This window comes from Gopherus flavomarginatus, chromosome 1 (genome assembly GCF_025201925.1).
Source record: "Gopherus flavomarginatus isolate rGopFla2 chromosome 1, rGopFla2.mat.asm, whole genome shotgun sequence".
NCBI lineage: Eukaryota > Metazoa > Chordata > Testudines > Testudinidae > Gopherus > Gopherus flavomarginatus.
The window spans coordinates 344,462,428-344,489,587 of record NC_066617.1 but is presented as its reverse complement, the minus strand read 5'-3'; the positions used below and the strand labels follow the sequence as shown (position 1 = coordinate 344,489,587).

The following is a 27,160-nucleotide window of genomic DNA, read 5'->3' as shown; positions in this document are numbered from 1 at the left end:
CTTTATAATTTGATTGGACAACTGACACGTCAATCAAATGTCGGCTTGTGACGCACAGACGTTGTATTTCATAAGGGGCGGCATCTATGCTGGGCAACCCCTCTCCCTCCTTCTCATTGGTCAGTTGCGATGTCAGTCAAGCACCACCTTGGTGGCGTAGAGGCGCCTCTCGTACGGGAGTGGGGGTTGCGGCTGTATGGGCGTCGCGGCCTTAAAGGGGCCCGCACCTGCCGTGCCCGCCTTTTGGGGACATGGCGGCGGCTGGTGACCCCCAGCACATGGTGAGAACTGGCGACGGGATGGGCGCGCTCCCCTGTCCACCAGTACGAGCTGGGGGGCGAATGGCTCTGAGGGCCGGCGGGGGGCCAAGCTCCTGTCAGCCTAGCCCTGGGGAGGCTGGACCTGGCTGGGAAAGATCCCCCGGATCACCTGAGGCTCCCCCCCATCACAGGATCTAGTGGGGATCCCCCGGTTACCCCCAGAGCACGGATCTGGCTCGGAAAGATCCCCCTGGATCACCTGAGGCTCCCCCCCCAGCACGGATCTGGTGGAGGTCACCCCCACAGCACGGAGCTGGCTCGGAAAGATCCCCCTGGATCACCTAAGGCTCCCCCCATCACGGATCTGGTGGGGATCCCCCCGGTTACCCCCGGAGAACGGATCTGGCTCGGAAAGATCCCCCGGATTACCTGAGGCTCCCCCCCCCAGCACAGATCCTGGTGGGGATCCCCCGGTTACCCCCAGAGCACGGAGCTGGCTCGGAAAGATCCCCGATCACTCCCCCGCAGCCTGGATCCCCCTTTCATCCCCCCCAACAGGGATTCTGGGGGGACTCCCCCTGCCAAGATCCCCTCTGGACCCCTTCCTGAGCAAAAACAGCCAGATTCTGCCCTGCTGTGTTACTAAGCACAGAGCTGGCTGGGAAAGAGTGCTAGAATCAATTCCTTCCTCCAGCACAGTTCCTGGTGGGGAAAGACGCCCCAGGAGCACATCTCCTTTCCCCAGGACAGGTCTTGGTGGGAATTCTACCCACCACCCCTGAGCACTGACCTCGGTTGGTTGGAGGTGGGAAACGGTGCCCCCCCTCCTCCTCCCCAGCATCTCCATGTTTTGAGACTTCTGGGCACAACTGTAAAGCAAATAAATAATATTGATAGCTTTTATACATCTCTTGGTATCAAGCTGTTTCTTACCACCCCTCAGCAGCTTGGAGCTGGCTAAAGAATTCTGGATGGGTAACATGATTGTGATGTTGTGTGGAATCTAATAAGCTAATAGCACGTTTACTTACAAAGGGCTACAAATATCTATTAAGAAAACTTATAATATTTTGTGTGTGTGATGCAGAAAAATATACAGATCTCTGAGTGTAAAACCTCTCAGTGGTATTACTGGTTTTTAGTGGGAGTCTTTGTGTTGCACAGCACAGTCTGGTATCTGTGGCCACCAGAGAAGTAGTGGAGACCAACACAGTTTGATAAGAAGAGGTGTTTACGTTACTAAAAGCTGAAGCCAAAACCTAATCCAAGCAGAATAAATTGCTAAAAGATATTGAACATATAAAAAACATGTTTGCAAGATCAAGTGAAATTTTGAACTTTAAATGTCTTCAGTCTAGTGGTGCATTTGTATGACAGATCTGATAATGCTTCAGATGTTAAAAGGCTGGCCCTTTTAAAAGTGTTGCTGTTCCCTCAAACTCTGGTGTAGTGAGGAGGGTACATTCCCATCTAAAGGACTTTTTGATTCAAAAGAAATAGAATGTTCTAATAATTTAATTTTACATTGAATTTGTATTTTCCAGCACTTTCTGGTGTCTGCCAGAGTTGTTGGTTTGATGATGTCTGCACTAGGACTCATCATAGGCTCAGTTCAGCACTGCTCAGGCTTAAAATTAGGCATTTGCTTAAGAACCCTGCTAAATCAAGGCCTAAAAGCCCAAAGAATCACAATCTAGAGACCAGAAAGGTATGTCTTCATTGCAGCTGGGAGAGAGCCTCCCAGGCTGGGTAGGTGGACTTACGCTAGCTCAGCTTAAGCTAATGTGCTAAAAATAGTGCTGTAGACATTGTAACTCAGGCTTTCAAGCTTTCATGGCCCCCTGGCTCTGAATTTGGGAGTGCCAGGCTGAGCTGCAATGTTTACACAGTTATTTTTTATTGTGCTCGTTTGAGTCTTGTCTACCTAGGTTGGGAGGCTGCAGTGTAGACTTACCTCAACTGTCCCCACATGCACCTTTCCCAAGAAGCCTAGCTCAAGGAAGCACAGTGCGACCCTCCTCTCCCCTTCTCATGGAAGTCAGAGTAGGGAGAGGAAGAAAGCATGACTGTTGTGGGGAGCACAATAGGACACAATTGAGGGTGCTGTAGTGTTCCGTAGGCTACCAGGCAGGTGATCGTAGAGAATTGCTTGGCCAGTGAAGCTAGAATAGCCATGAGAATGTCGTTTCCCCACACTTTCCTGGTCTGCTGCCTTCACCTGACATTCGTGGCCCTCAGAAGTGAAGTCTGCTCTTTTTGCTAGCAACTGCGTTTGTGAGAGGACGTGCAACTGCTGGGAGGGCATGAGCCTGACTTCTGAGAACTTCTGGCAATCGGCCATAAACCATTCGATGAAAGTGCTGTTCCCACTTCCTGGGCCACAGGTTAGACTCAGCTGCCTGGTATGACTGAAACCTGGGCTACGCTTAAACTTAAGTTGATGTAGCTACAGTGCTATGGGGTGTGAAAAATCCACATGCTGAATGCTGGAGCGATCTGACCTAACCCCTGGAGTAGGCACAGTTAGGCTCATGGAAGAATGCTTCTTTTGACTTAACTACTGTTGACTGGGGAGGTGGAGTTCCTATAGCACCTGAAAAACTTCAGTTGCTGGAGGAAACCTCTACACCAGGGATCAGCAACCTCTGGCATGCAGGCCATCAGGGAAAGCCTCTGGTGGGCCGGGCCGGTTTGTTTACCTGCCGCGTCCGCAGATTTGGCCGATCGTGGCTCTCACCTGCCACGGTTTGCTGTCCCAGGCCAATGGGGGCTGTGGGAAGGGTGGCCAGCACATCCCTCTGCCTCTTCTGCTTCCCACAGCCCCCTATTGGCCTGGAGCAGTGAACCACGGCCAGTAGGAGCAGTGATTGGCTGAACCTGCAAACACTGCAGGTAAACAAACCAGCCTGCCATTAGCTTTCCCTGGCGCGCCGTGTGCCAAAGCTTGCCGATCCCTGCTCTACACTGTGCTGCTACAGTTGTTTGACTACAGCACTGTAGTTGTGCTGTTACAGCCCCTGTAGTGTAGACATGGCCTAACCCTGTTTAGCTTCCTCAATTTTGTCTCACTAAGCTTTCTCCACTGCTGTGGCCCCACCTTTCCACCTGCAGCAGTCAGAGTTTATAGGGGAGGGGAGTGGGATGTAGGGATGCTTGTAGTCCTCTCGGCATAGTCCCTAGGTGGGCATTCTGAATGTTATATTTTCTGATGGGACAGAAGTCAGAGCAACAGCCTTGGCCTCAAATCAGAGAGAAGATTGAATAATAAAGGTAATCTCAAATATACTGTTAAGATGTGGGCTTTTAAAAGTGGAAACCCATCCTCAGCTGGGGGTTTACTGTATCTGCTCTGTTAGAATTCTCAATGTTGGTGGAGTGAGAAGTGACAATGCTAACTCTTCATACTTTGGAATAGCAAGTGCCACACTAAGGCAGTTTTACTTCTGATTGTACTGGGTCTATCTAGAAGGTTGGCTTCAGTTACATGAGCTTGTAGTTGACCTTTGGCTGGCTTCTCTGTGAGCTTGCGCAGGTTTGACACTGGGCAGTGGATGGCTAAGACTGAAGTATCCAGGATGGGTTTCTTCAGTGTTGGTTGAACTTCCATGTGTGTGAAGGAAGAAGGGAAGATTCAGTCTCTGAATGAAGTGTTTTGGCCAGGAAGGGCATGGGTTGGATTTACAAGTGTTACATCAGGACTCCTTTATGGTGTCAAGAACTGCTTGATGAGTGAATGTATGGAACTCGGGGAAATGCAGGCAGGTGGAGAGCCCCTTGGGGAGGGATTTGGCACAGACATTTTTAGTAAAAGTCATAGACAGGTCACTGGTAGTAAACAAGAATTCATGGCCCGTGACCTGTCCAAGACTTTTACTATATACCCCTAACTAAAACATGGGTCAGGGGATGTGGGTGCCTGGGGTGGGGTGGAGGGACGGTCTGGGATGCTACAAGTGCTGGCGGGGGAGGGAGAGGTGGCCCAGGACCCCTGCTGGTGCTGGGGGGAGGCTACGGTGGCGTGTGGCTTTGGACCCCCGTTGGTGGGAGTGTATGTGTGTGGGCTGCAGCGTGTGGCCTGGGACCCTGCTTGGGGTGGTAGCATGCAGATCAGGGAAGGGGTGGGGGGCAGGGGAGAAGGAGAGTTGGTGGGGCTAGCAGGCTCCCTACCTGGCTCTGACCAGCGTGTCCCTGCAGCTCCTAGGGGAGGAGTGGCCGGGGGGCTCCACGCACTGATCTCGCCACAAGCACCAGCTCTACAGCTCCCATTGGCTGGGAACCGCAGCAGTGTTCGGAGCCCCCTTGCCCCTCCACCTAGGAGCTGCTCCCACACATCCAAAAAACTAAGGGTATCTGTGTTGGTGATGGCGAGGAAGGGTTAATTTGTAAGACAGCATGTCAATGCCAGAGGCCAGTGCAGAATGGTGATTATTCCACAGGTCCTTGACTCTCATCCTATGACTGGAGTATTGCTGCCATTTAGCAGGCTTTGGAGTTGGTTGGAGTTCATGAGTCCTCGTGGTCAAATCAGGATGACTGGTCTTTTCTATTGCCTGAGCCATTGGCTTTCGTGAGGTGATGGTCTGTCCAAGACAGTGTAATGTTCTCTATCTTGATATCTAGGCTGAAGATCAGGGTATGATTATTATCTATGTGAATCTGTCCCACCCTGCATTTGTGCCATCCAGCATAAGACAATCAAATTGCTATTCCTTTCCTCTAAAAAGGTACTGTACCTAGATACTACCTGCAGAAAAACTCAACTGCAAAATTCCTAGGCAGCTTTGCCCATTAGGAATGTAAAGGAGTTGGGTGCTAGTACCTGCTGTCATCTGCAGCTTCAGACTCCACCCACTTTCCCCATTCATGCCTGGATCCAAATTTAAAATCTCATGGATCCTCTCCCACTCCACTTCCCTCCCTGCTGACTCTCTCCATCTTGTGCCCACCTCTTCTTGCTGCCTTTATGCAAGGTTACTACAGTTACTTTCTGGAAGAACCTTCCTTTGCCTTTCTGCCTCCTGGGTTCTCCATTTCTTTATAATCTCATCTAACTTGTGTACAGCCTGTACAAATCTAATCTAAAAAGGTGTTTGCTCCCTTGCTTGTACCTCTTGATTTTTCTCCTGTTAAGTCTAAGAGTATTATTTATGCTATGTCCACACTACGGACCTTACAGCTGTACCGCTGCAGCTGCACCGCTGTAGGTCTGTGTAGCTGCTCTGTGCTCTCCTGCCAACATAATAAAGCCACCCCCAACGAGCAGTGGTAGCTATGGCATTGGAGACACTCTGCTGCCAACATAGTGCTGTCTACACGAGCACTTTTGTTTTCACAACTTATGTCATGGGGGTGACGCCCAGGAAAGGGAAGAGAAACTGTGCTTGGTGAATATGGTCCATGAGTTAGATTAACCCTGATGAAGGTCCCTCCATTTTCATGTTAATTTTTGTACATTTCAGGTTGTATTTCCTGAAACATCACATACAAAGGGGGTCCTTCCCATAAGAGTTCCAAAACCAGAAAAAAAATTAATTCTTTTTGTAACATTATTTCTTTTTAAGCCAATCTCATAGATTTTTTGTGGGGGTCGGGGGGGGGTCTGTCATGACATTTGAGTTGGTGAGGTTGTGATTTTATTGGGGTTATGAGTGCTCTCTTACTGCTGCTGTATATGCTGTTCTTGAAACTTTTAAAATTCAAATATCCAAATCTCTGTAAAGCTCACTATTTTTCAGTAATTTACAGAACATCTGGAACAGTTCAGTCCTGTCTCTCTTTGTGGAATAGCATATGAAACTGTTCCTTGGCCACATTCATAAGTAAAATGTACTTGACAGCATGATATTATTTGGACTGTGGCAAGAAACGTTTGTCTGAACTATACAATGGTATAGACAAGCTGGGGGTTGTCAACATTGATCCAAAGTGGATGGCTATATTGACTCTTCATTGCAACATTCAAACAGAGATTAACTGAATGAACATGATTTGTAGCCAGATTGTTCTCAAGGGAAATTCAAGTAAGTAAAAGGGGCAAATATTTATTTTGCTTATGGAATTTAATGTCCAAGTGTTTAAACAGACTATCTGAAAAAAAATTGTTTGTTGGTGGCTAGGTGCTACTTAAGCAAATAAAGAAAACCGCAGTTGATTATACGTCCCTAGGCTTTTCCATGCAAACATGTTTTCCTGAATGCTGAAGACCTGTTATATATATGCTGGGTGCCAGTATGCACCTAGCCTGTCCCCTTCAGTTGTGGGAAGTAAAGGGTTAAAAGTCTGGTGCTGGGGCAAGTAAAGTGAAACAAGGGAGCAGAACAATTTTTTTTTCTTATTTACATCAGACCCTGTTTTTGATATGATTTAGGGTGAAAATGAAGCTCATAGTCCCAGATTGTGGGGCAGGAAATCTGGCCTTTGCAATGTAATTATAGTGTTAGTCTCTTGCAATGCTCATGAAAATCAAAATGCAGCTGAGCACTCTGTCAGTAATTAGGAGCTGGGGAGGAGAATTGTGTACCATAGGCTGGAGTAATTTGCCAGCTCCCCTTCCCAGGCTCTTCAGAGGGCATCCATTAGCCTCTCCCCGTGCTCCTGTAGCAGAACCTGATGGCATAATGACCACCATATACATCTGATTCTCCCTGCTTGTTGCAATTAGTGACTGGAAAATGAGGGTTGCAAATAACAACTTTGTTTCATTTTTCAGGGTATTCTACGTGGAAGTTGTAAATCTGCATCAATCACAGATGGACTCTCTGCAGCGTCATTTGTAGATTATCCGAAATACAAACCCTTCATTAATTCTGATTTGCAGCGTTCCCCTGAGAAACCAGTAATTCCATATCCAGAAAGTAACAGCAGAGGTAATAGTTCAGTCCAGCATCTATTGCCGTGGGATCTAGGTGCCATGTAAGAAGCATAGAGCATGCCCACAAAGGGCTGTAATCTCACTGATTCTCCTGCTTTTACCCAGGGGAGGTGTAGTTTAATCTCTCCTCACTTTCATGTCATTTCTCTTTCCTTAGTTCCTCCTGTTTTGCCCTCCTCATTGTCCCATTATAAATCTGTCTTAGGGTGATACTGCTCCCAGGGAAAGGTCTAATCAAAGAGGTGCTGCTTTTATTTGGATCTAAACACTATTTAGTACAGCCCAGAGCAATATTCACTCCATAGCTCAGTGGTTCTCTTGTACTGGTGATCCCTTTCACACAGCAAACCTCTGAGACACTTTTTTTTTTTTTTATTAAGCACTATTATAACTGCTGGAGGTGAAGTGGGGTTTGGGGTGGAGGTGGACAGCTTGCGACTCCCCACTTAATGACCCCAACCTCCAGTTTGAGAACCCCTGCCATAGCTGGAGTCCCATGGCTGAGAATCTTTTACCTCCTGTGCCTAAAAGTCTGATTTTGAGCCAGTCATGCTGCACTGAAAACGAGTGCAATTTCCTGGATGGATGGGTAGCTGGCTAATGACTTTATAATGTAGCCTATGACTGACATATGGTCCTGCCTTCCCAGCTCCCCCAGTGATTAGGGCTTTAATTTGAGCTCAGAAGTAGGTTTGAAGGAGAGGGGAGGCACTCAGTGTAGAGGAAGGGGCAGGATACAAAAGGTAGAAGGGGAAGAATTGCCAGAGGAACATTTAGAGGACGCGGAAAAGCACTACATATGAGGGGGTATGAAATGAGAGCAGAGTTGTATGGAGGGGTGGATTTGTGAAGAGTTTGAGATTCCTGGAGGGAAGATGGGAAAAAAAGGAAGGATTAAGCCGAACCTAAACAACGGGATTCAAACTCTAGGTTATAAAGCAGCATAACGTGGTTGGAGTGGCTGTTGTAATGAGGTCTGACTTGGGAAAGGCCTGGTCCTTATGGCCAGTGTGTAGTAAACTCCAAGCACTTAGTGCTTCTTAAATGTAACATGCACTCTGGCACATAAACTGCTTTCTGTCCTGATAGTGCTGTTGATACATAATTAAAGGAGCACTGTGGCTGAAACATAGAAGTATTCAGTAGTGCAGGAAGAGCTCTCCTGAGAATTATTGATGAAGGTATATTTTCATATATTGCCTAGTGGTAAACTGAAGCCAGGGTGTGCAGCTGGTTGTAATCCCTTCTGGTTTTCATTGTTCAGCGCTGAAGACCTTTAACTCCAGAACATTGACTTGTAAAATAATAGTCTGGTAGCAAAAATGTGAGAGAGGGTTTTTTTAATTCAAAAACCGTGCTGTGTGATCTGTACCATAATGAAAAAACAAACAAAAATCCAGTCTCTTGCTGTCACATTGGGAACAGAGCCATACTGTCTAAAACCCTGTCTGCCTGTGAGCTCATCCAAATATTTAGCTACTTTCCACTGACTGTTTGTGTCCATACTTTTAAATCCTACAGTTTCTATAGCTGTAATGTATAAAAATATACATCCAGGCACTTATTTATTTATATATTATTATTTATTAATTAGCTACTTTAAGAGTAACAATGGTTTTTGTTCGTCTACAATTCAGAGTTTGACATCTTTGCTTCAGAATTTTCCCACTGTAGTATAGTAACTGTTCTTTCCCTTTTGTGATCTTATACCAAGATGTCAATATCCACCTTTTCATGTATTCATCTTTTTAATAAATGCACCTGCTTTATTACCTTCAGTGTGGGCTTCAGTATAGAGGGGTCATGTTAATGTGACTTTAACAATACTAATCTGCACATGTGGTCTCTGTGTAGATGTATTCTACTTTATTGGGACTTCACGTGGGGTATGGGTGTGAATCCTTTTGCAGAACTTGGGCCTGTATTAGACAATACAGTGTAGATCCATAGTACCTTAGATGACCAGCATAAGGTTTCAGCTCAAGAAGATGCAGTTTCTTTTTTTATTGTGGTTGACTGTCTAAAGATTCTGTGGGATAACTGGTGGTTTAAAGGAGGAATTTGAATTAAGGGTGCAAGTGAAGTGAGGAGGGAGTTCCAAATCCAAGGGGGAAAAAAGGGAAAAAACAGCAATGGGAGAAGGATACAAAAGTGGCACCCAGAAGGGCAGCTTAGGAGGAAAATAGAGCAACACTCTGGAGAAGAGGATTTTTGCATCTCTTCTGATTCACGTTCGCTTCCCTGGTTTCAGTGAGTATTCACAGTGTACACTCATGCACTGGTTGAGTCTGTAGCCACATTGAAATCCTAGCGAGTAATTGTTTATATCAGGGGAGGGCAAACTATGGCCCGTGGACTGGATCCGGCCCATCAGGGCTCTCAGTCTGGCCTGTGGGATTGCCAGCCCCATGGCGCAGCAGGGCTCAGGCAGGCTCCCTGCCTGCTCCGCTCCCAGAATGAGCTGGCACCACATCTCTGCAGCCCCTGGAGGGGGCGGGGGGGCAGAGGGCTCAGTGCGCTGCCCTCGCCTGCAGGCACTGTCCCCCGCAGCTCCCATTGGCCAGGAATGGGAAACCGCAGCCAATGGGAGCTTCAGGGGTGGTACCCACAGGCGAGGGCAGTGTGCAGCAGAGCCACCTGCCCTGCTCCACCCCACCCCAGCCCCAGGAGTCACTACCGAACATGCTGGCCACTTCCAGGAGCGGTGGGGGGCCAGGGCAGGCAGGGAATCTGCACCACGGAGCCACTTGAGGTAAGCGCCCACACCCTGAACTCTTCCTGCACCCCAAACCCCTGGCCTGAGCCCCTTAACCCCCTGGCACACCCCTTCTGCACCCCAACTCCCTGCCCTGAACCCTCTCCTGCATCCCGTACCCCTCTGGCACCCCAGCCCCGTGCCCTGAGCGCCTTCCTGCACACTGCACCCCCTCCTACACCCTGCACTCCCTCCCACACCCCAACCCCCTGCCCCAGCCCTACATTCATGGCCCTGCATGCAATTTCCCCACCCAGATGTGGCCCTGAGGCGAAAAAGTTTGCCCACCCCTGGTTTATATATCCTATTGAGCTTATAGTGGCGTATCAGTCTTGCACCTTACTACCACGTCAGTGCTAGCCTTCTTCTACCTATCTGATAGAATGTGAGATGCAGTCAGGAAATCTGTTGTAGATTATATTAATTTAAAGGCAATTTCTCTGTCACTGAGCACTAGCTCCAATTGTCCAGGATGTTTTCATTGCAGGTAGAGTTGAAGGAGGGAGGGGGACCAACACCACCCAGCAAAGATGGCCAGTGACTCTTGTGATATTGTCAAGGGCTAAAATCAACTTGTGGGTAAAGGGGCCTGGGAGTAGGGGCTGTCCTGTAGAAGTTGTCCCCAAACCGCTAACTGATTTCAAAACCGGATCAACTGAAGCAAGTTTGTTCAGGCCAGTGCAGTCTGGTTTACCCAATAATACCTCATGCACTTTGAAACTCTATTAAGCTGAGACTCTTTAAAAATCAGTTAGGACCTTGGGGGAAATTTCCCCAGTATTGACCAGACTTAAGGGACATGAGTGTTGCATGGGTCTTGGCATGTGGAGGGAGTGCAGGAAGGTAGCAAGAGGAGGGAATGGTTGCCATTTGTTAATATATGAACACATTTAGAAAGAAACCATTTAATATTCAGGTGGCAACCTGAGGGCACTGTCTCTTAGTGGCATGTAACAAGAGTGTCTAATTCAATTACAGCAATATTTTCTGCTCTGAAGAATCTTCAGGAGAAAATTCGCCGACTAGAGCTGGAACGGATTCAGGCAGAGGAGAATGTGAAACACTTGAGTAAAGAAACATCCGACTATAAGAAAGTGCTAAATGAGCAAATACAACAGAGGGAGCACTCCAAGACGGAGGTGTCCAAGCAAAATCAAGGTTTGTTTACATGTAGCCTTTGCGTGGTCAGGGTGCTAGCAATACAAACTCCACCCAAGGTCGCTGACTGGCTTTAGTGTATTGTGTGGGAACATTCTGCCAGGAATGAACTGTTTGTGTGGTGTGCCCACAGAGACTTAGGGCTTGTCTACACTTAAAATGCTATGGTGGCACAGCTGCGCCACTGCAACTTCACCGTTGTAGCACCTCGGCATAGACACAACCTACCTACCCTGACAGGAGGGGTTCTCCCATCAGTGTAGGGAATCCACTTCCCCTAGAAGTGGTAGCCAGGTTGATGGAAGAATTCTTCCAGTGACCTAGTGCTGTGTATCCATGGACTTACGTAGGCTTAACAGCATGTGACGATGCGGTTCTGGCGGGACCCAACTGAGAGTGCCAATTCAGGACCAATTGCTTAAACAGGGCAGTTACAGCCCTAGGCTGGGGTTTTTCCACCTCTAAGGCAAACCAAATCAGCCAGACAAAAATGACTTCGGTTTCACCCCACTGGCTAACCACAAGTCACACAAGCAATTTCCTTAGCCACTCCAGTCTCCCAGTATCACCACCAGTGCCACTCATCCTGGGGATGAATGATTATGAAAACCAATACCCCAGTAAAAGAAAAAGGTTCTCTTGATCTCAAAGGACCAAGCTTCAGACCCAGGTCAATATACACATCAGATCTTACCCACAAATCATGCTGTTGCCAATCCTTTAGAATCTAAAATCTAAAGGTTTATTCATAAAGCGAAAAAGGTAGAGATGAGAGCTAGAATTGGTTAAATGGAATCAATTACATACAGTAATGGCAAAGATCTTAGTTCAGGCTTGTAGCAGTGATGGAGTAAAGTGCAGGTTCAAATCAAGTCTCTGGAGAACATCCCCCACTGGGATGGGTCATCAGTCCCTTGTGTAGAGCCCTCCAGAGGTAAGAAGCAGGATTGAAGACAAGATGGAGATGAGGCATCAGCCTTATATAGGCTCTTCCAGGTGTAAGAACCTCTTTGTTCTTACTGTGGAAAATTACAGCAAAATGAAGTCTGGAGTCACATGGGCAAGTCCCTGCATACTTTGCTGAGTTACAAGGCGTATCTGCCTCCTCTCAATGGGTCAGTTGTGTAGCTGATGGTCCTTAATGGGCCATCAAGCAGGCTAAGCAGAGATAACACCAACTCGTCTGGGGTGTCACCCAGAACTACAGCACCAATTTGAAATACAGACAGCATACAGCCAATACTTATAACTTCAAGTACAAAATGATACAGGCATACAGACAGCATAATCATAACCAGTAACCCATAACCTGATCTTAGACACCTTATATGACCCCCTTTACATAAGATTTGGTGCCATTACAAGACCTTGGTTGCAAACCATGTTCTATATGGTCCCAGTTTATACCAATAACGTCACACAGCATTGCTCAGGGAGGTGGATTTTTCACACCCCGACTGATGTAGTTAAACCAACTTAATTTTCTAGCATAGGCCAGGCGTTAGGGCTTGTCTACACAAGGAAATTGACTGAAATGGCTATTGCAGAATAAACTATTTTGGAATAGCTCCCTGTGTGGACACTGTGATTCCAGAATAAGAGTGTCCATGTGGGGAGTTATTCCAGAATAGCTATTGTGCTTTAAATTTACACCCTACATTATTCTGGAGTAATTTACTCATAGGCTATGTCTACAGTACCGCAGTAAGTCGACCTATGCTACACAACTCCAGCTACACGAATAATGTAGCTGGAGTCGACGTGCCTTAGGTTAAGTTACCATGGAGGTCTACATCACTGGGGATTGATGGGAGAAACTCTCCCGTTGACTTGCCTTATTCTTCTCATCAGGGATAGAGTAGAGGAGTTGACAGCAGATCGCTCTCCAGTGTTGATTTGGCTGGTCTTCACTAGACCTGCTAAATCAACTGCGGGTAGATCAATCTCAAGCCTCAATCACAACTGTAGTGTAGACCTAGCCATATATACATTCCTTTAATGCATTATACCTTGTCTACACTGGGAAAAGTTAAATTTTTCTGCATTATTAGAGCTCTGGAAGGGCTGCCAACGGTGGCGCATCTTGATCTTGTTATGAGTGTAGCCTTGTACTAGGTTCAGCAGGATTGGAGATGAAGAGGTGAAGTCACTCTCTGGAAAACAAATGGAATACACCTCTACCACGATATAACGTGACCCCTCATACAAGACGGTATAACGTGACCCCTCATACAAGCTCTGAGCAGCATGTTAAGGGTGCCGGGGCAGGGCGGGGCCGAGGTGTTCGATAAGGGGCAGAGGGTCTCGGGAGCGGTCCAGGGCTCCCTTCCCCCTGCGGCTCCCCTTCCTCCCTGGTCTGGGGGGCAGGAGCTGTGGGAGGGCATTTTTGGGGGCCCCAGAGTCCCAGAGTGGCCCGGGGAATTAGCCGGGGGCTGGGAGCAGCCCCCTCTGCTTCCCTTGCCCCGGCCCCAGCTGTGTTGCTTGGGGGAAGGGACCCCCCTGCACTCACCAGAGGCGGCAGAAATGGAACAGCCTGGCCCCAGCCCGCTCCACTCTGCCAGCTCCCAGCCACAGCACTCCCTTCCTGCTGCAGGTGAGTATGGGGAGTGTCCTTTCCTCACCCTCCCCACACTCACCTGCAGCGGGAAGCAGAGTGCTGCAGCTGGGAGGTGGCAGAGTGGAGTGGGCTGGGGATGCCTCGCTCCGCTTCTCGCCATAGGTGAGTGCGGGGAGGTTGGGGAAAGGACGCCTTCCGCACTCACTGGCAGCGGGAAGCAGAGCAGCCCAGCCGTGGCGCTCCACTGCCCACAGGGCAGGTGAGTGCAGGACCTTTCCCAGCCACCCCCAGCGACATGGCTGGGGATGGGGCTGGTGAGTGCCTGGCAGGGGATGGGGGTGGATAGGGGTTGGAGCAGTCAGGGGACAGGGGGGTTTCATAGGGGGTGGGGTCCTGGGGTGATTAAGGATGGGTCTCTGCAGGGGGTGGTCAAGGAACAGGGTGGGCAAAGCAAGTTTGATATAATGCAGTCTCATCTATAACACGGTGAGATTTTTTTGTCTCCCGATGACAGCATTATATCAGGGTAGAGGTGTAATTCCAGTTGTGCTCAAATGAAGCTAGTGGTCTGTGATACATGCTAACAGTTCCTGTTGTGTGTCATTGAGCAGGATTTGCAGGATTCTGATTACTTGCCTAGTTGTAGAGACTGTACATTGTGAGTGTGAGAAAATTAGCACCAGGATTTTTCAGGTAAAGTGGCCAGACTGATTTCCTCAGAGTAAGAAAAGATGTGTTGGTTGTGCCACTGAACTAGAACTGTTTAAGACTTTTTTCTTTCTTTTTTTTTTTTTAAATCACAGATTACTTTTTCTGTTAAGCTATGGAGGGAGTGATGTCCTAGTTGACATGAAAGGTTCCTACAGATTTTACTTTATTGTAGTGCCCTGTGCAGGACAGTGTTTTTTGTTTTTTGTTCTTTTTAATCCTGGTCCCATGTCACTCTGCAATACCCACTCTCTCCTCCACCCACTCTCGTATTGTTTCTTACATTTTTATCCTGCTCCCATCTGCAAAAACCTTAGATCCTGTTTGAGAGTCATATTTTCCCCCGTGCTACAAAAAAAGTCAGTTAATATATTATAAATATAAATGGAATTCAGAGACCATTTTTACCACTACAAGAATAAAACAAATCTTGCTTAAGCCATGTAAAAAATATACTTTAACTGTTATAATAGACATCAAATCTTCTCGCTTAAATTTAAGTATTAAAAGGTTGTTTTTTTTCAGTATTTTCTTGCAAATTACCAGTGTCTGATTTTTTTTTGCTCACCCAATCTTGCCCATAATAAAATATGTTTTACCCACTCCCACTATTTTGGCAGTGGGTCCTGTGGAACACGCAGAATCCCAGTCCCGTTGCAAGGCTCTGCTCTACTGGATGATTGGTGTCATGGAAGGATTTTTAAACTGTGAGCTCTTTGGGGCAGAGACTGTTCCTTTGTTTTGGAGCAGCACTTAGGGGGATGCTATTGGAAGAGAATTTACTGACTGATCTCACATTTCCACTTTCTCTATCTTAGAACTGTCTTCTCAGCTGGCAGCTGCTGAATCTCGTTGCAGGCTTTTAGAGAAGCAGCTGGAATATATGAGGAATATGATAAAGCATGCAGAAAATGAAAAGACAAGTGTCTTGGAAAAACAGGTAAGTTCCCCAATCCAAGTTTACCTGCTAGTTATACTAGAGAAGTTTAATGAATTAAGGCATGATGTTGAGTAATCATTGTAATTCTGGCACCTTTAAATGTAATTCTCTGTGCTGTTTTAATTTGTCTTTAAGCTAAATAAATTAAGAATACAGTTCTCTGCTCATATCTGCCAGTCCTATTTCAACACTGATATTTTGCTTTCTCCTTATGAACACATCTCTTGTTGAAATCAGATGTGCTCTCACATTATGATGCTGAATCAATAAATCCTGAGTCTTAGTTCCTTCCAATGACAGATCCATACCTCTAGAACAGTGCTTAGTCCTGCCTGCAACCCCCCTAAACTCCTCGTTAGGGTGACCAGGCAGCAACTGTGAAAAATCGGGACGGGGTGGGGGGGTAATAAGAGCCTATATAAGAAAAAGACCCCAAAATCAGGACATCTGGTCACCACACTCCTCATCTATAAATAATTCCCCCCCCCCCCCCCGCAGATGTTTACATCCTTAACACATTTGTAGAGACTTATCTTGGTTTTCTCCTTGCATTATGTGATGCCTCTGCATGTTCTCAAACTCAAGGTTTGGATGATTGTTGAGGCTTTGGTGGTGCATTTCTAACAGTTTTTTGCTTTTTCCTTTTCTCTTTGTAGGTCACTTTAGAGAGAGACCGACTTCTAGATCAATCTCATGTTCAATCTAAATTGGAAAAGCTGGATTTGCTGGAACAAGAATACACCAAACTAACTGCAATGCAGGCTCTAGCAGAGGTCCGTCATTCCTCTTGCACACTAAATCAGATTTGTCTTGGTCATGAGTATTGAGCATGTTTTGGTCCTCTACCAAAAGATCACTGATAGAGCTGAATGTGCATCCTGCAGGAAATTCTGATATTTTTTAACATTTTTGACCCAAATCAGGATGTAAAGTTGAATTTTTTGTATGGAACAAATTCTGAATTGTTTACGTTTCATAGACCATCAGGATTGGAAGGGACCTCAGGAGGTCATCTAGTCCAACCCCCTGCTCAAAGCAGGACTAATCCCCAGACAGATTTTTGCCCCCGATCCCTAAATGGCCCCCTCAAGGATTGAACTCACAACCCTGGGTTTAGCAGGCCAATGCTCAAGCCACTGAGCTATCCCATTTAAACATTCCCAAAATTGAGAGGTTTCATTTTTTTTTTTGTTTAGAAGACCCCAAACTCTTCATTTATAGTCATTTAAACATTAAACTGCATTTTCTTACTGGCGCATATTGCTTTATAGGAGTTGTAGTTTGGGAACCTGCTGTATCTTTTCGCTCACTGACCAGGCTCCCTTGCTGGACTACATCTACCATGATGCACCACTAGGATTACCAGCTAGCTGGTATTTGACTGGCCTGGCCAGTTTTTTTTTATGGATTTGCCAGAAAAATATTTAATATGCCATTTTTTTTTAACGTGAGATTTGCATTCTCACAGTGCAGTGGGATATCTAATGTTAGAAGTTTGTGTTCAGTTAAAGATGCTACGGTGTTCCCACTTCCGCAGTTTACGCGATAACCCAGGGGTCGGCAACCTTTCAGAAGTGGTGTGCTGAGTCTTCATTTATTCACTCTAATTTAAGGTTTTGCATGCCAGTAATACATTAATGTTTTTAGAAGGTCTCTTTCTATATGTCTATAATATATAACTAAACTATTGTTGTATGTAAAGTAAATAAGATTTTTAAAATGTTTGAAGCTTCATATAAAATGAAATTAAAATGCAGAGTCCTCTGGACTGGTGGCCAGGATACGGGCACTGTGAGTGCCACTGAAAATCAGCTCGCGTGCCACTTTCAGCACGCGTACCATAAGTTGCCTACCCCTGTGATAACAGATCAAAACTGTTGAAAATACAGCAGCTTTCTGCTCATCAGCATGCAAGCACATCACATGCATGTGTTAGAGGGTTTGAGTCACGTGAGAGTGAGGAGACATGTCATGTTATCAATCTTATCTATATGTATTCTCTTTAGATACTATAAATGGGCTGTGGGGGGGGGGGGGAATATTGCCTTGGGGTTGGAGTTTGGGTTGTGGTGGGATGGCCTTGTTGGGGACCCATCATTTCAAAGGTGGTAACCTTCTGCACTACACGCAGTGTTGTCAGAGGCAAATCTATATTGCATTATGGAAGATGTAGTCCAGCCAGGGAGCTTGGCTCATAGGAGAGAATGGGGACTTGAACTACAGTGCCCAGAAGGCAACACACTGATAGTTTCATAAAATAAACTGTTTCCCTATTTGAAACTAAATATTTTGGGTCAGTTCAACATAATGCAATATTCTTATTCAGGTCCAAGTTACCCAAAAATGAAATATTTGTTTTCTTGAAGAATTTAGATATTTTGGGGCAAAATCAAATTGTTTTTTTCCCTCCCTGTGCAAAATCTGAGCCAGGAAGCTTTGATCAACTCTTGAGACTAAGACCTTTTCTAAACTACAGAGCTTTTGCTGGTATAGCAGTGCTGGTATAGCCCCTGGTGGAGATGCTATGTAAGACCAGAGTTCTTCTGCTAGCGTAAACAACACTAGCCAAGTTGACAGGCACTCTTCTATAGCATAGCTGTGTTTGCAACAGGGCTTTGCCAGTATAACTATGTCAGCTAGGGAGTGTGAAACTTCATTGACTTTAGTGCAGTTACACCAGCATAAAATAGGCTCTTAGTTTTCCAATGACTAGCAAGGTGCTAAAAATCATAGCCTGAGTAGAGAAACTGGATTTATGGTTTAGTACAACAATCTCTAACCCATTAACAAACCCCTCCTTCCTTCAAGATACCTTCTCTCCCATGTCTTTCCCCCTGTATATGGCAGGGTGCTAAACAATCTGTCCCACCTTGTCTTTAGCTTTGACACTGGGAGTACCTTTCCCAGACCTGACAAGGAGCTCGCTGTAAGCATCTCTCACCAACAGAAGTTGATCCAATAAAAGAGATTACTCCTTGTTTCTCTAGTATCTGGGACTAACACAGCTACAACAATACTGCACAGACTTAGTAATGCACATAACTGTGTTGGGGGGGAAATGTAATATTTAACAAATATGCTTCCATTTATTTACATAGCAATTGGAATACAACGTACATTTGTTTTCTGACGACAGCTTGATTTTGGATTATGTTAGGGTGCAATGTTTAATCTTCAGTGTGAAGGCTAAGTCATGTTCTAGAGTCCTGGGCCTTTTTTACTGTCCATTCTAAGGTTCTGATTTTTATGAGACCTGTCATGCTCATCACAAAGCTGTGACTTCATCTCATTAAGCCAAGGTTTTCACCTTAGGAGTGACTTGCACCGAGGAAAATGGGTGCTTTTTTACTGCTTCATGATGTATAAAGAATCCCTGGAAGGATTTTTCAAAGGGTGTGCTTTTTTTTTTTTTTGGCCTGGTATTTTACTTAGAAATGTCAGGAATGTGAAGTCAGTCTTCTCTGGCTTTGCTAGAAGACCACTTGGATGTCTCTTATGATTGTTTGACCTCTGTCGTCAGCTTACAGTCTGGATGTTCAAAGACCTCTATTGTCGCAAATGTTTGAGGCATTTTAGTTACACGTGTTTAAAAATAAACCCAAAATATGTTTCAGGTCTCTATTCTAACTTGCACAGTATCTGACATCAAAAATGTGCTGGTTCTTTAGCTGTCTCTTTGGCCTGAGACACTGGACAAGACCTAAATTTTAATGTAAAAAAAAATGTTAAACCACTTTTAGGCCTGTTATGTATTTTTAAAGAAAGGCAGTCTCCTCATTTTTTCCTCTTTGTAGGTTACACCCTTCACTAACTTGCTCTAGCCTTTCAGGCATTGTAATTAATGTCTTATTGAAATAAACTGGATTTTCCCATGTGTATTCAATTTTAAATATTCAGGCCTGCTTGTACTTGTTAAAGACAGATGAGACTCAGATATTCTGAATCTGAAGGGAGTCTTTGGTCTAAAACAATGCATTGAACTATTTAGTTTTAATTTTGTTCAAGTTCCTATTTTAAGACTTTAGAAAAAAGGAACCAGGCGTTCCACCAGTAACAACATTTTTCTTATTGAACTTCAATTAGAAAAAAATGAAAGAACTGGAACAGAAGCTCCAAGAGGAGGAACATGCAAGGAAGCTTGTGCAGGAGAAGGCAGCTGAGGTAACCAGCAAGTAATCTTTCCCTCTTATTAAACTTTCATTTAAGCTCACTGGTCGGATCTCTCATGTGCTATGTAATGAAAAGCTCGGTGCAGTCTGGTTGGTGATGGAATCCAAGAATACCAAAGGCACCACTTTCTCTTCTGTTCTTTTGCATGAAATGGTGGAAAACTTTCTCTGGCAGGGCTGGGAACTGGGGAAGGGTGACATTTTGTGACTTCCCCAGTCCTGTCAAGAAGAGGGTGTCCAGTAAGTTATATTTTACTATAAAAACACAAACTTAGTCTGGTGTTTACTTCAGATAATCTCCAACCAGGATGATGAGGATGCAGTTTACCATTACCAGATCTAGCCAGTGCACTCAGTTAACTGGATGGCTTTCAACTCCAGCTAAATCAAACTCCCTGGCCTATATAGCCCCCTCACCCTGAGCTGGGTGAAGCTTCTTGTCATTCGAGGCTTCCAAATCATCTGTTGTCCAGTTCCTTTCCAAGACTTCCTCACATGCTTTTACATGCTTCTTCCTCAAGCCCTTTTTGCCTTAGCAAAGATTAGGACTGCTGCCCTTCCTGAGTCTCCACATGGGCAGACATTTGCAACACATCCTACCCTCTCCTCCCCAGACTAAGGAAAACAGGTCTTTTTATACCAAGCATGCTTTAACGGCCTGCCATTCCCAAGGCTACTGAACTATAAGTCCCAAAGCACTCATGTTTGGTAGAGACCACATCACAGGACTCAGCTGAGTTAGCTTTGTTTGGTTCTGCTCTGAAAAGTTGAATAGAAAATGATTGACTTCCTAGAGGTTTTTGACCTCTCCTAAATGACCTAGGATGGAACTGTAGGCCTGTTTTAGGATGGATAGAAAAATATTTTCTACTGAATTCAAGGGTTTTTTTATTTTAAGTGATTTCTGTAGATTATCTATTGGTTTCTTGACAGTTTAAATTCACATCTCCATTAAGGGTGACTGTAAAAATAGCATGGTGGAGGTTCCATGTTTGTCAGAATCCATATTGCATTTGCTCAGTGTCCAAGTAAGAGCTGTGTTTTTTCAACTGCTAACCCTACAGACTCAACCTGGACTCAGCATAAAGCTGGATTCTTTCCCTTTCACATATCCTTGGAGGCCATAATAAACATCAGTTACATGGATACTGCTGTATTTGAAGGCTGTTTATAGCTGGATGGTTATAACTAAAGGCATAATTTGGCCTGCATCTTATTAGTGGGACTTGTTATTGGTGATGGGAGGCGGGGGGGGGGGGAGGGGGATCTAGAGCTGCCATTCAGCCCAGGTTAAGTTTGCAGGACTAGCAGTTTATGGAGATATTGGCACAATTAACAGGGAATCCCACAATTCTAAATTTAAAATCTCTTCAGAGCAGAACTATGCTTTAAGTAGGATCAAGGAAAAAAACTGAGTCAACACTTTACAATAACTAGCAATGACTAGAGGACAAAAGGATACCATCAAACCAGTATTGCCTGCATCAAGATATAAACCTCTCAGGCCAATGACCTTCTTAACTTTGGTGCCATGTACATCACTGGCACTATAATAAATAATACTCTGTGTGCTAAAGTAGCTGGAAGGTAACACCGAACACCAGCACTGGTGCTTATAGAGAGGTTGAGGGGTTCTCACATTAATCCTGCATGTTCACTGGTGGCTGGAAATAATGATTTCTGAAGTCATGTCTTAGAACTTTTGAGGAAAAGAATTAAACTTTTTATATTGATCCATTTGCACAGTGATCACTCCAAACCTCAACTTTTTCAGTAAAATACAGAATGTATTCAACACGAGTCAACCAAAGTGGAAGGAACTGGGATGTCCTCAGAGATGTGGCATCATTTACTGACGAGGCAGGGCTAACGCTTTGACAGTCAGCAGTGATGTAAAGGAAGTGCATGAATGTAATGTTATTTCACACTTGCCTGCAGGGAAGTGGCTTGTGGCTCATTCAGCCTCTCATTACGACTGGTAATTCTTCATTGAGCTAGAATTCATGGTAGTTGTTTAGATCAGAGGTTCTGAAACTGGTACATGAGTTTGATCCATCCATGCACTTTCCAATCACTTTTTAAGGGGGTATATGAACTAATAAAGCTTTGGAGCCCCTGGCTAGATGTACTTGGTGTCACTACTGTAGGTGTTTAACATTGCAGTAATACCTAGAGGCCTCAACCACATGGGCGTACTGTTGTTCTAGGCACGTACAAGACCTACAGTAAAGGACAGACCCTGCCGCAAAGAGCTTACTGTCTAAAACTTGCTCCTTGGTTGGCCAGTCCTAGACTGCAGGGTTTGATTGTTTTGGGTTTTTTTAATACCTTCCAGTTATTTTAAAAAAAATCATAATTCCCACTATTAACTCCATTCACAGCTTCAGACAGGACTGGAGACTAACCGCATACTGTTGCAGGCAGGAACGCCATCAGTTCCTCCAAAGCCAAGGAAAACAAAGAAGAAAGCCAAGCAGCCAGACAAGGTAGCACGCTGTCATTGTAAATTGTATTGGGAAGGAAGGAGGATGAAGTGGGTGGGTGAGAGGGAGAGATCAGGTAGCTGGCTCTTTTTTCCTAGAAAGCAGAGGGGTATGGGTTTGGCAGGGTCATGTCTAATGACAGTTTCTCTCTTCTTAGAAACGCCCTCTCACGAGACATTTCCATGCACAACCCCACTACAGGCTGTGTCTGGGTGACGTGCCATTTGTCGCTGGAAAGGTGAGTGGGGTTAATTCTGAATGCCTACAAGTAGCAAGCTCTGGAGAATTTTACACTTTGAGTATGAAGTTAGTTCAGAAGATGGGGCTCCAGGTCATGGTTGCCAACTTTCACACAGTAAATAAGCACCCCGACTTGCACAGTAAGCCAAAAATCAAGCTAATCCCATTTCAAAACAAGCCAATCCCTAAGAGCCCCAACAATGTGTGACTAGATCCCCCAGCGTGCAGTCTGGGACTGTGGTGGACCCTTTGTGCACCCCTGACACTCTCCCTCCCCTCCTGCCCACCTCGCTTGCTGGGAGCCAATCAAAAAAGAAGCTACTAGCCAACTAGCAACACTCAAGCCATTTAAGTAAAAAACAAGCCCAATTTCTGCATTTTTTCCCACAGGTTTGGCATCTTGTTTGGTGCTTTCATGACACCTAGTGGTCAGACTACTTAACAGTTCTATTTTCCTTTAAACTCGTAATTTTCCCTCCAGCCTTTCCTGCAATACTTGGTTTTGTCTTCTGTAACACCGAGCTGGCATGCTCAGAACCGTCTCCCCTGCTCTCAGGGCTGCTAGTCAAGCACTTTTCACAAGCATGGATTCACTCATACACAAAGCTCTTCTTAAAAAAGTCACTAGCAGCAAGTCAAGAGAAATACCACGTAATCAGAGTTGTTTCTAAATAAAATGTCCTACAATCGCTCTTGCTCTAGGTTGTTAAGAGATCTATTCACATCTACTTTACTTTTCCCCTTCAGTCTACTAGTCCCAGCCATTCTGTTGGAGCCAATGTACAACATGTGTTGCATCTAATGAAACAACACTCTAAAGCTCTGTGTAACGATCGTGTGATCAGTGATGTTCCACCACCTAAGCCGACTGGCAACGCACCTCACCCCAGCAAAGGCAGAAAGTCCTCTTTCTCAACAGACTCCTCAGTATCCCAGGAAGAGCTTTCTGAAGTGTTGCTGACTTTACAGGATGAATTTGGGCAGATGAGTTTGTGAGTCCTGTGATTAAATTACAAGAGTGAATGTTTTATACTGCCAGTGATTTTGGTTTGGTGGTGGGAGTTTTCTGGAGAGAAGGGGGTTATACAGTCCCTTATCCAAAGATGATGGATGCTTTTAGGCAGGGGTGGGTCAGAATTTAGTTCTGTCCAATCATGGCAGCCTTTTTCCCCTGTAACACTGATTAACATTTAACTTCGGTTATGACTACATACTAATGCACCGAGCCCTGCAGTATTTACAAGCAGCAGTTCCAAGAGGTGCACCTCTGAGTTTATTCATAACACATCAGACAAGTGAGTAAATGTGACTACTCTTTTGTGAGGGCTGCCTTGCTGTTCTTTCTGCTAAAATAGTCATCTAGTTATCAGGATCTAAACTGCTTCACTAGTCTCATGTATCATCCATAGTAGGAGCACAGACCTGAAATAGCAGCTAATGCAAATGAACCAAGGAACTGCAGAATGGGAAACAGGACTCTCCTCAGAACGGACTGAGCACTAAGACTATGGCTAAAGGAGGCCATCCATGTAATCTTAAATTAGTAATATTTAGGCCTAACTAATTTGATCAGTTATCTAGTGCAGCAGCAGTGGCCCATGTATGCATTCCACGTTGACAGCGCTCACCAACAAGAACATTACAGACTCCTGTTATGCCATCATAGCTGAACTATATTGAGACAGTTTCTGGTTACTAATAATATGCCTCCCTAGAGATGTCATTTCTCAGGCAAGTGGGCAAACAGTGTAAAGTTGAGAAAATCACACGCAGGCTTTTTTTCCGTCTTTTTGTAAGTGATCACCAACAGCTAGCAAAGCTAATCCACGAAACCCCAACTGCTGGCCTGAGGGAAGACCTGGAGCGGGAACTTGAGGCATTGGTGAGAAGAATGGAGGCAAAGGCAGACCAAATAAGTAAAGTCCGGAAACATCGGACCCGGGTAAGTCAGTTGCCTGTAGTTGCACTTCTGTAAAATGATTATTGTGAGGAATCTGTCACTGTCTGAACTGCTGCTATAGCTGAATTTGGAAGCAGCAGACATGACCTGCCTTGTGTGATCACGGGAGAGAGCCATTTGTACATGGGGGAAATCCCACAAAGACATTCTGCAAGTTGTCAAATGACTAACTTATTTTCCTCAAAGTATGTTAGTTTTGTTTTTTGGTCACCCAGACTTTACTCAAGAAAAGGTTTGGGTCTGTTTTCACTGTTGCACTACATTTTTGGGCAGTCCTCTGCTTTGCATATGCTGATCTATCTGGTCTTGCTTTAGAATGTACATTTCACAAATATTGGAGGGAAAGTTAGATAGATACTTTAATCCTGTATTGAATTCTTCTTTCTCTAGTCTTCCTTCATCTTACTGAAGTTTGTTTTGCCCCAGAGATCAAATACAGTGTGGCAAGCCTGTTCAGTTTACATTGCTGTGTAGCATATCTTTGTGCAGTTTTCAACCCCCTCATCTCCAGCTTTGACATTGTGTGTGCTCTAGAGACAGAAACTTCATCTGCCTAAAGTCAAAGTGTTGAAGACTTAAACTGCAGATGTCATCTGAAATCAAAAGCAGTTGAGCATGTTTCCCACACACTCACTAGGATCAGAGGTTCTCAACCTTTTTTCTTTTTGAGCCCCCCTTCCCTCCAAACATGCTCTAAAACTCCTGCATATAAAAGCCAGGGCTAGCGTTATGGGGCAGCAAGCAGGGCAATTACTTGGGGGGCCCCCATGAAGCTACATTGCTCAGGCTTCAGCTTCAGCTCCAGGTGAGGCTCAGGGATCTGGGTTTCATCCCCCTTCTGCTCTGGGCCCTAGTGAGTCTAATGCTGGCCCTGCTTGGAGGCGTCCCTGAAAACTGTTTGAGGACCCCTGGGGGCCCCGGGCCCCTGATTGAGAACCAATGCACTAGATTTCCAATCAAGCAGATGACTGAAGAATTCATAGCCATTAACCTATTCTGCAGAGGAATGTCTGGGTCAGTGGAAGAAGACAGTGTATAGTTATTCCTGTCAAGAAACTGAAACAGTTGTTGCAGACTGGCAGGTGTAGCAGCATTGACATTGTATGGCAATAGGCATGGTTCCGTGTGAATACTGTATGCCCCTGACTAGAAAAAAAATTTCCTGCACCACTGTAGTACTGAGAGTCGCATACTGTCCTATTTACACACATTTACAGCTGATGCCAGTTCTTTATACCACCAGTGTGTTTTAGAGCTCTTGAAAGTGATACCTCAGGTAGCTGCTTTCTAAGGACAGTGAGTGGCCTGTACAATCTGCAATAGGTAAATGGAAAACTTAATTTTTAGTAATCGCTGGGAAAAGGTGGGCAGTGGCTGTGTGGATTGGAGACTTAAGTCAGTTCTTACCCACATGGCCTCACAATTGGAGAAACTCCCCTAGAATCAGTTAGAGGATTTCTAAAATAGCTAACACTAATTCAGAACACAAACTGCATTGGAATCAGATTTTATCTCCATATTCTTAAAGATTTATGACATTATTACTTGGCTATAGCAGTAAATATATATGCTGTATAGGAGAAGTCTTCTTAAGTATTCCAGGAGATTGGCTGTCTTGGTAATAGATTCTCAGCTTTCTATCAGAGTCACAGGCACGAGTGAAAGGGGAGATTTTAATTCCATTGGGAGAAATAAGTAAACTGAAGCCGGGCTGCTCTTAATGTTTCTCTTTGGGCTTTCCTTTCAGCTGGAGAAACTCAAGAAAGAATGTAAGTCCAAAAAGTCTCGTGCTGAAGAAACACGAGACAGCCGGAGTGGAGTTAGTGAGGTGAAAGTAACAACCACTGTGACAACTAGGGGAAAAGATGCTGGCCCCATCAAAGTGAAACCTGGAGAGAAAAGCCGGAAAAACCTTCAATTGTTGCGGGACATGCAGAGTATACAGACTTCCCTTCAGAAAGATGATGTTAGCTGGGACTACTGATTTCTGTACTGGTTGATATTTTCCTTAAACTCCACCAGTCTGAACTTTACGTCTCACATTCCAGGTCTAAGAGATGCCTTTTCTACTGTGTGAAAGAGACTACTGTTTACGAAGTGCACTTTTTAAATGTAAACCCCACCCCCCATTTTGCATCTGTAGGTCTGATTTATTATGGTTCTAATCCATCCACAACACAGATTAGAGAAAGCAAGGCCTCATTTCTAATGTATCTAACTACTGAGTCTATATGTAACCCTCCATTATCTCCCCCTTTGTCAGCTGTATCCTTCCTCTAAGTCTTCCCTTCTAGCCTCCTCCTTCCATGCCTGCTGCACGATGTTTTATTTCATTATTCACATGGGTGGCTTGTCTAAAAGATGTGTGGCTTCACAACTCTTGCTATTGAACTTCTGCATGGGGCTGCTTAAAGGCATATCACCATTTGAAAATGAAGCTTTAGCCAAGAGTCTACAAGGTGTTATCAGTTGCTGGAAGTATACACAGTTGCTGACAGCACAGCCTTTGAGAACATAAGAAAAAGCAGGCGAACCTTATAAGTGTTTTGTTTAACTATCCAGTTCCAGGTCTGCTACCTTCCATTAGCCATTATTAATTGCAATGGACACTTCAACTCACTCACAAAGAAAGTAATTATCTTTTGGACTAGTTTTTCTTACCAGTTGACTCTCATTTAATAGTAATGATGTCTTAAGACTGGAGAGAGAAGTCTTCTGATGTGGAATATTGGGATAAAATCTATCATTTACTAGTGCACTTTGGCTGGAGTAGTAAAGTGCAGACATTTTTAATTTGCAAGTGCCTTAATCATGCCATTTAGTGCTGGCAGCTTGCTTAATTTTAACTTGAAATAGTATTCATTTTGACTTGGATATCTGCTTTTTTTAGTGGTGCAGGTATGAGTACTAAATGACTCGCACACTTAAGTGAATGTTATTTATTATATTAATAATGTAAAGAATGTCACAGTAATGGCATGTACAGAAGACAGATTCAAATTACCTGTGTCTATAAAGTTTTATGATTGGAAACCAATAAAATTAACTTGCAAATTTGA

At 44.8% G+C, this 27,160-nt stretch overlaps 1 protein-coding gene across 1 annotated transcript; it reads left to right on the top strand.

Moving 5' to 3' along the window:
- Positions 1-130: 130 nt before the first annotated feature.
- On the top strand, positions 131-27,160 carry CEP57 (centrosomal protein 57). Its single transcript, XM_050941677.1, has 11 exons — positions 131-281; positions 6,970-7,126; positions 10,865-11,044; positions 15,128-15,249; positions 15,906-16,022; positions 19,333-19,410; positions 21,800-21,904; positions 22,059-22,139; positions 22,889-23,133; positions 23,939-24,083; positions 25,849-27,160. The coding sequence occupies exons 1-11, from the start codon at positions 252-254 to the stop codon at positions 26,083-26,085; spliced, it is 1,497 nt and encodes a 498-aa protein (XP_050797634.1). The 5' UTR covers positions 131-251; the 3' UTR covers positions 26,086-27,160.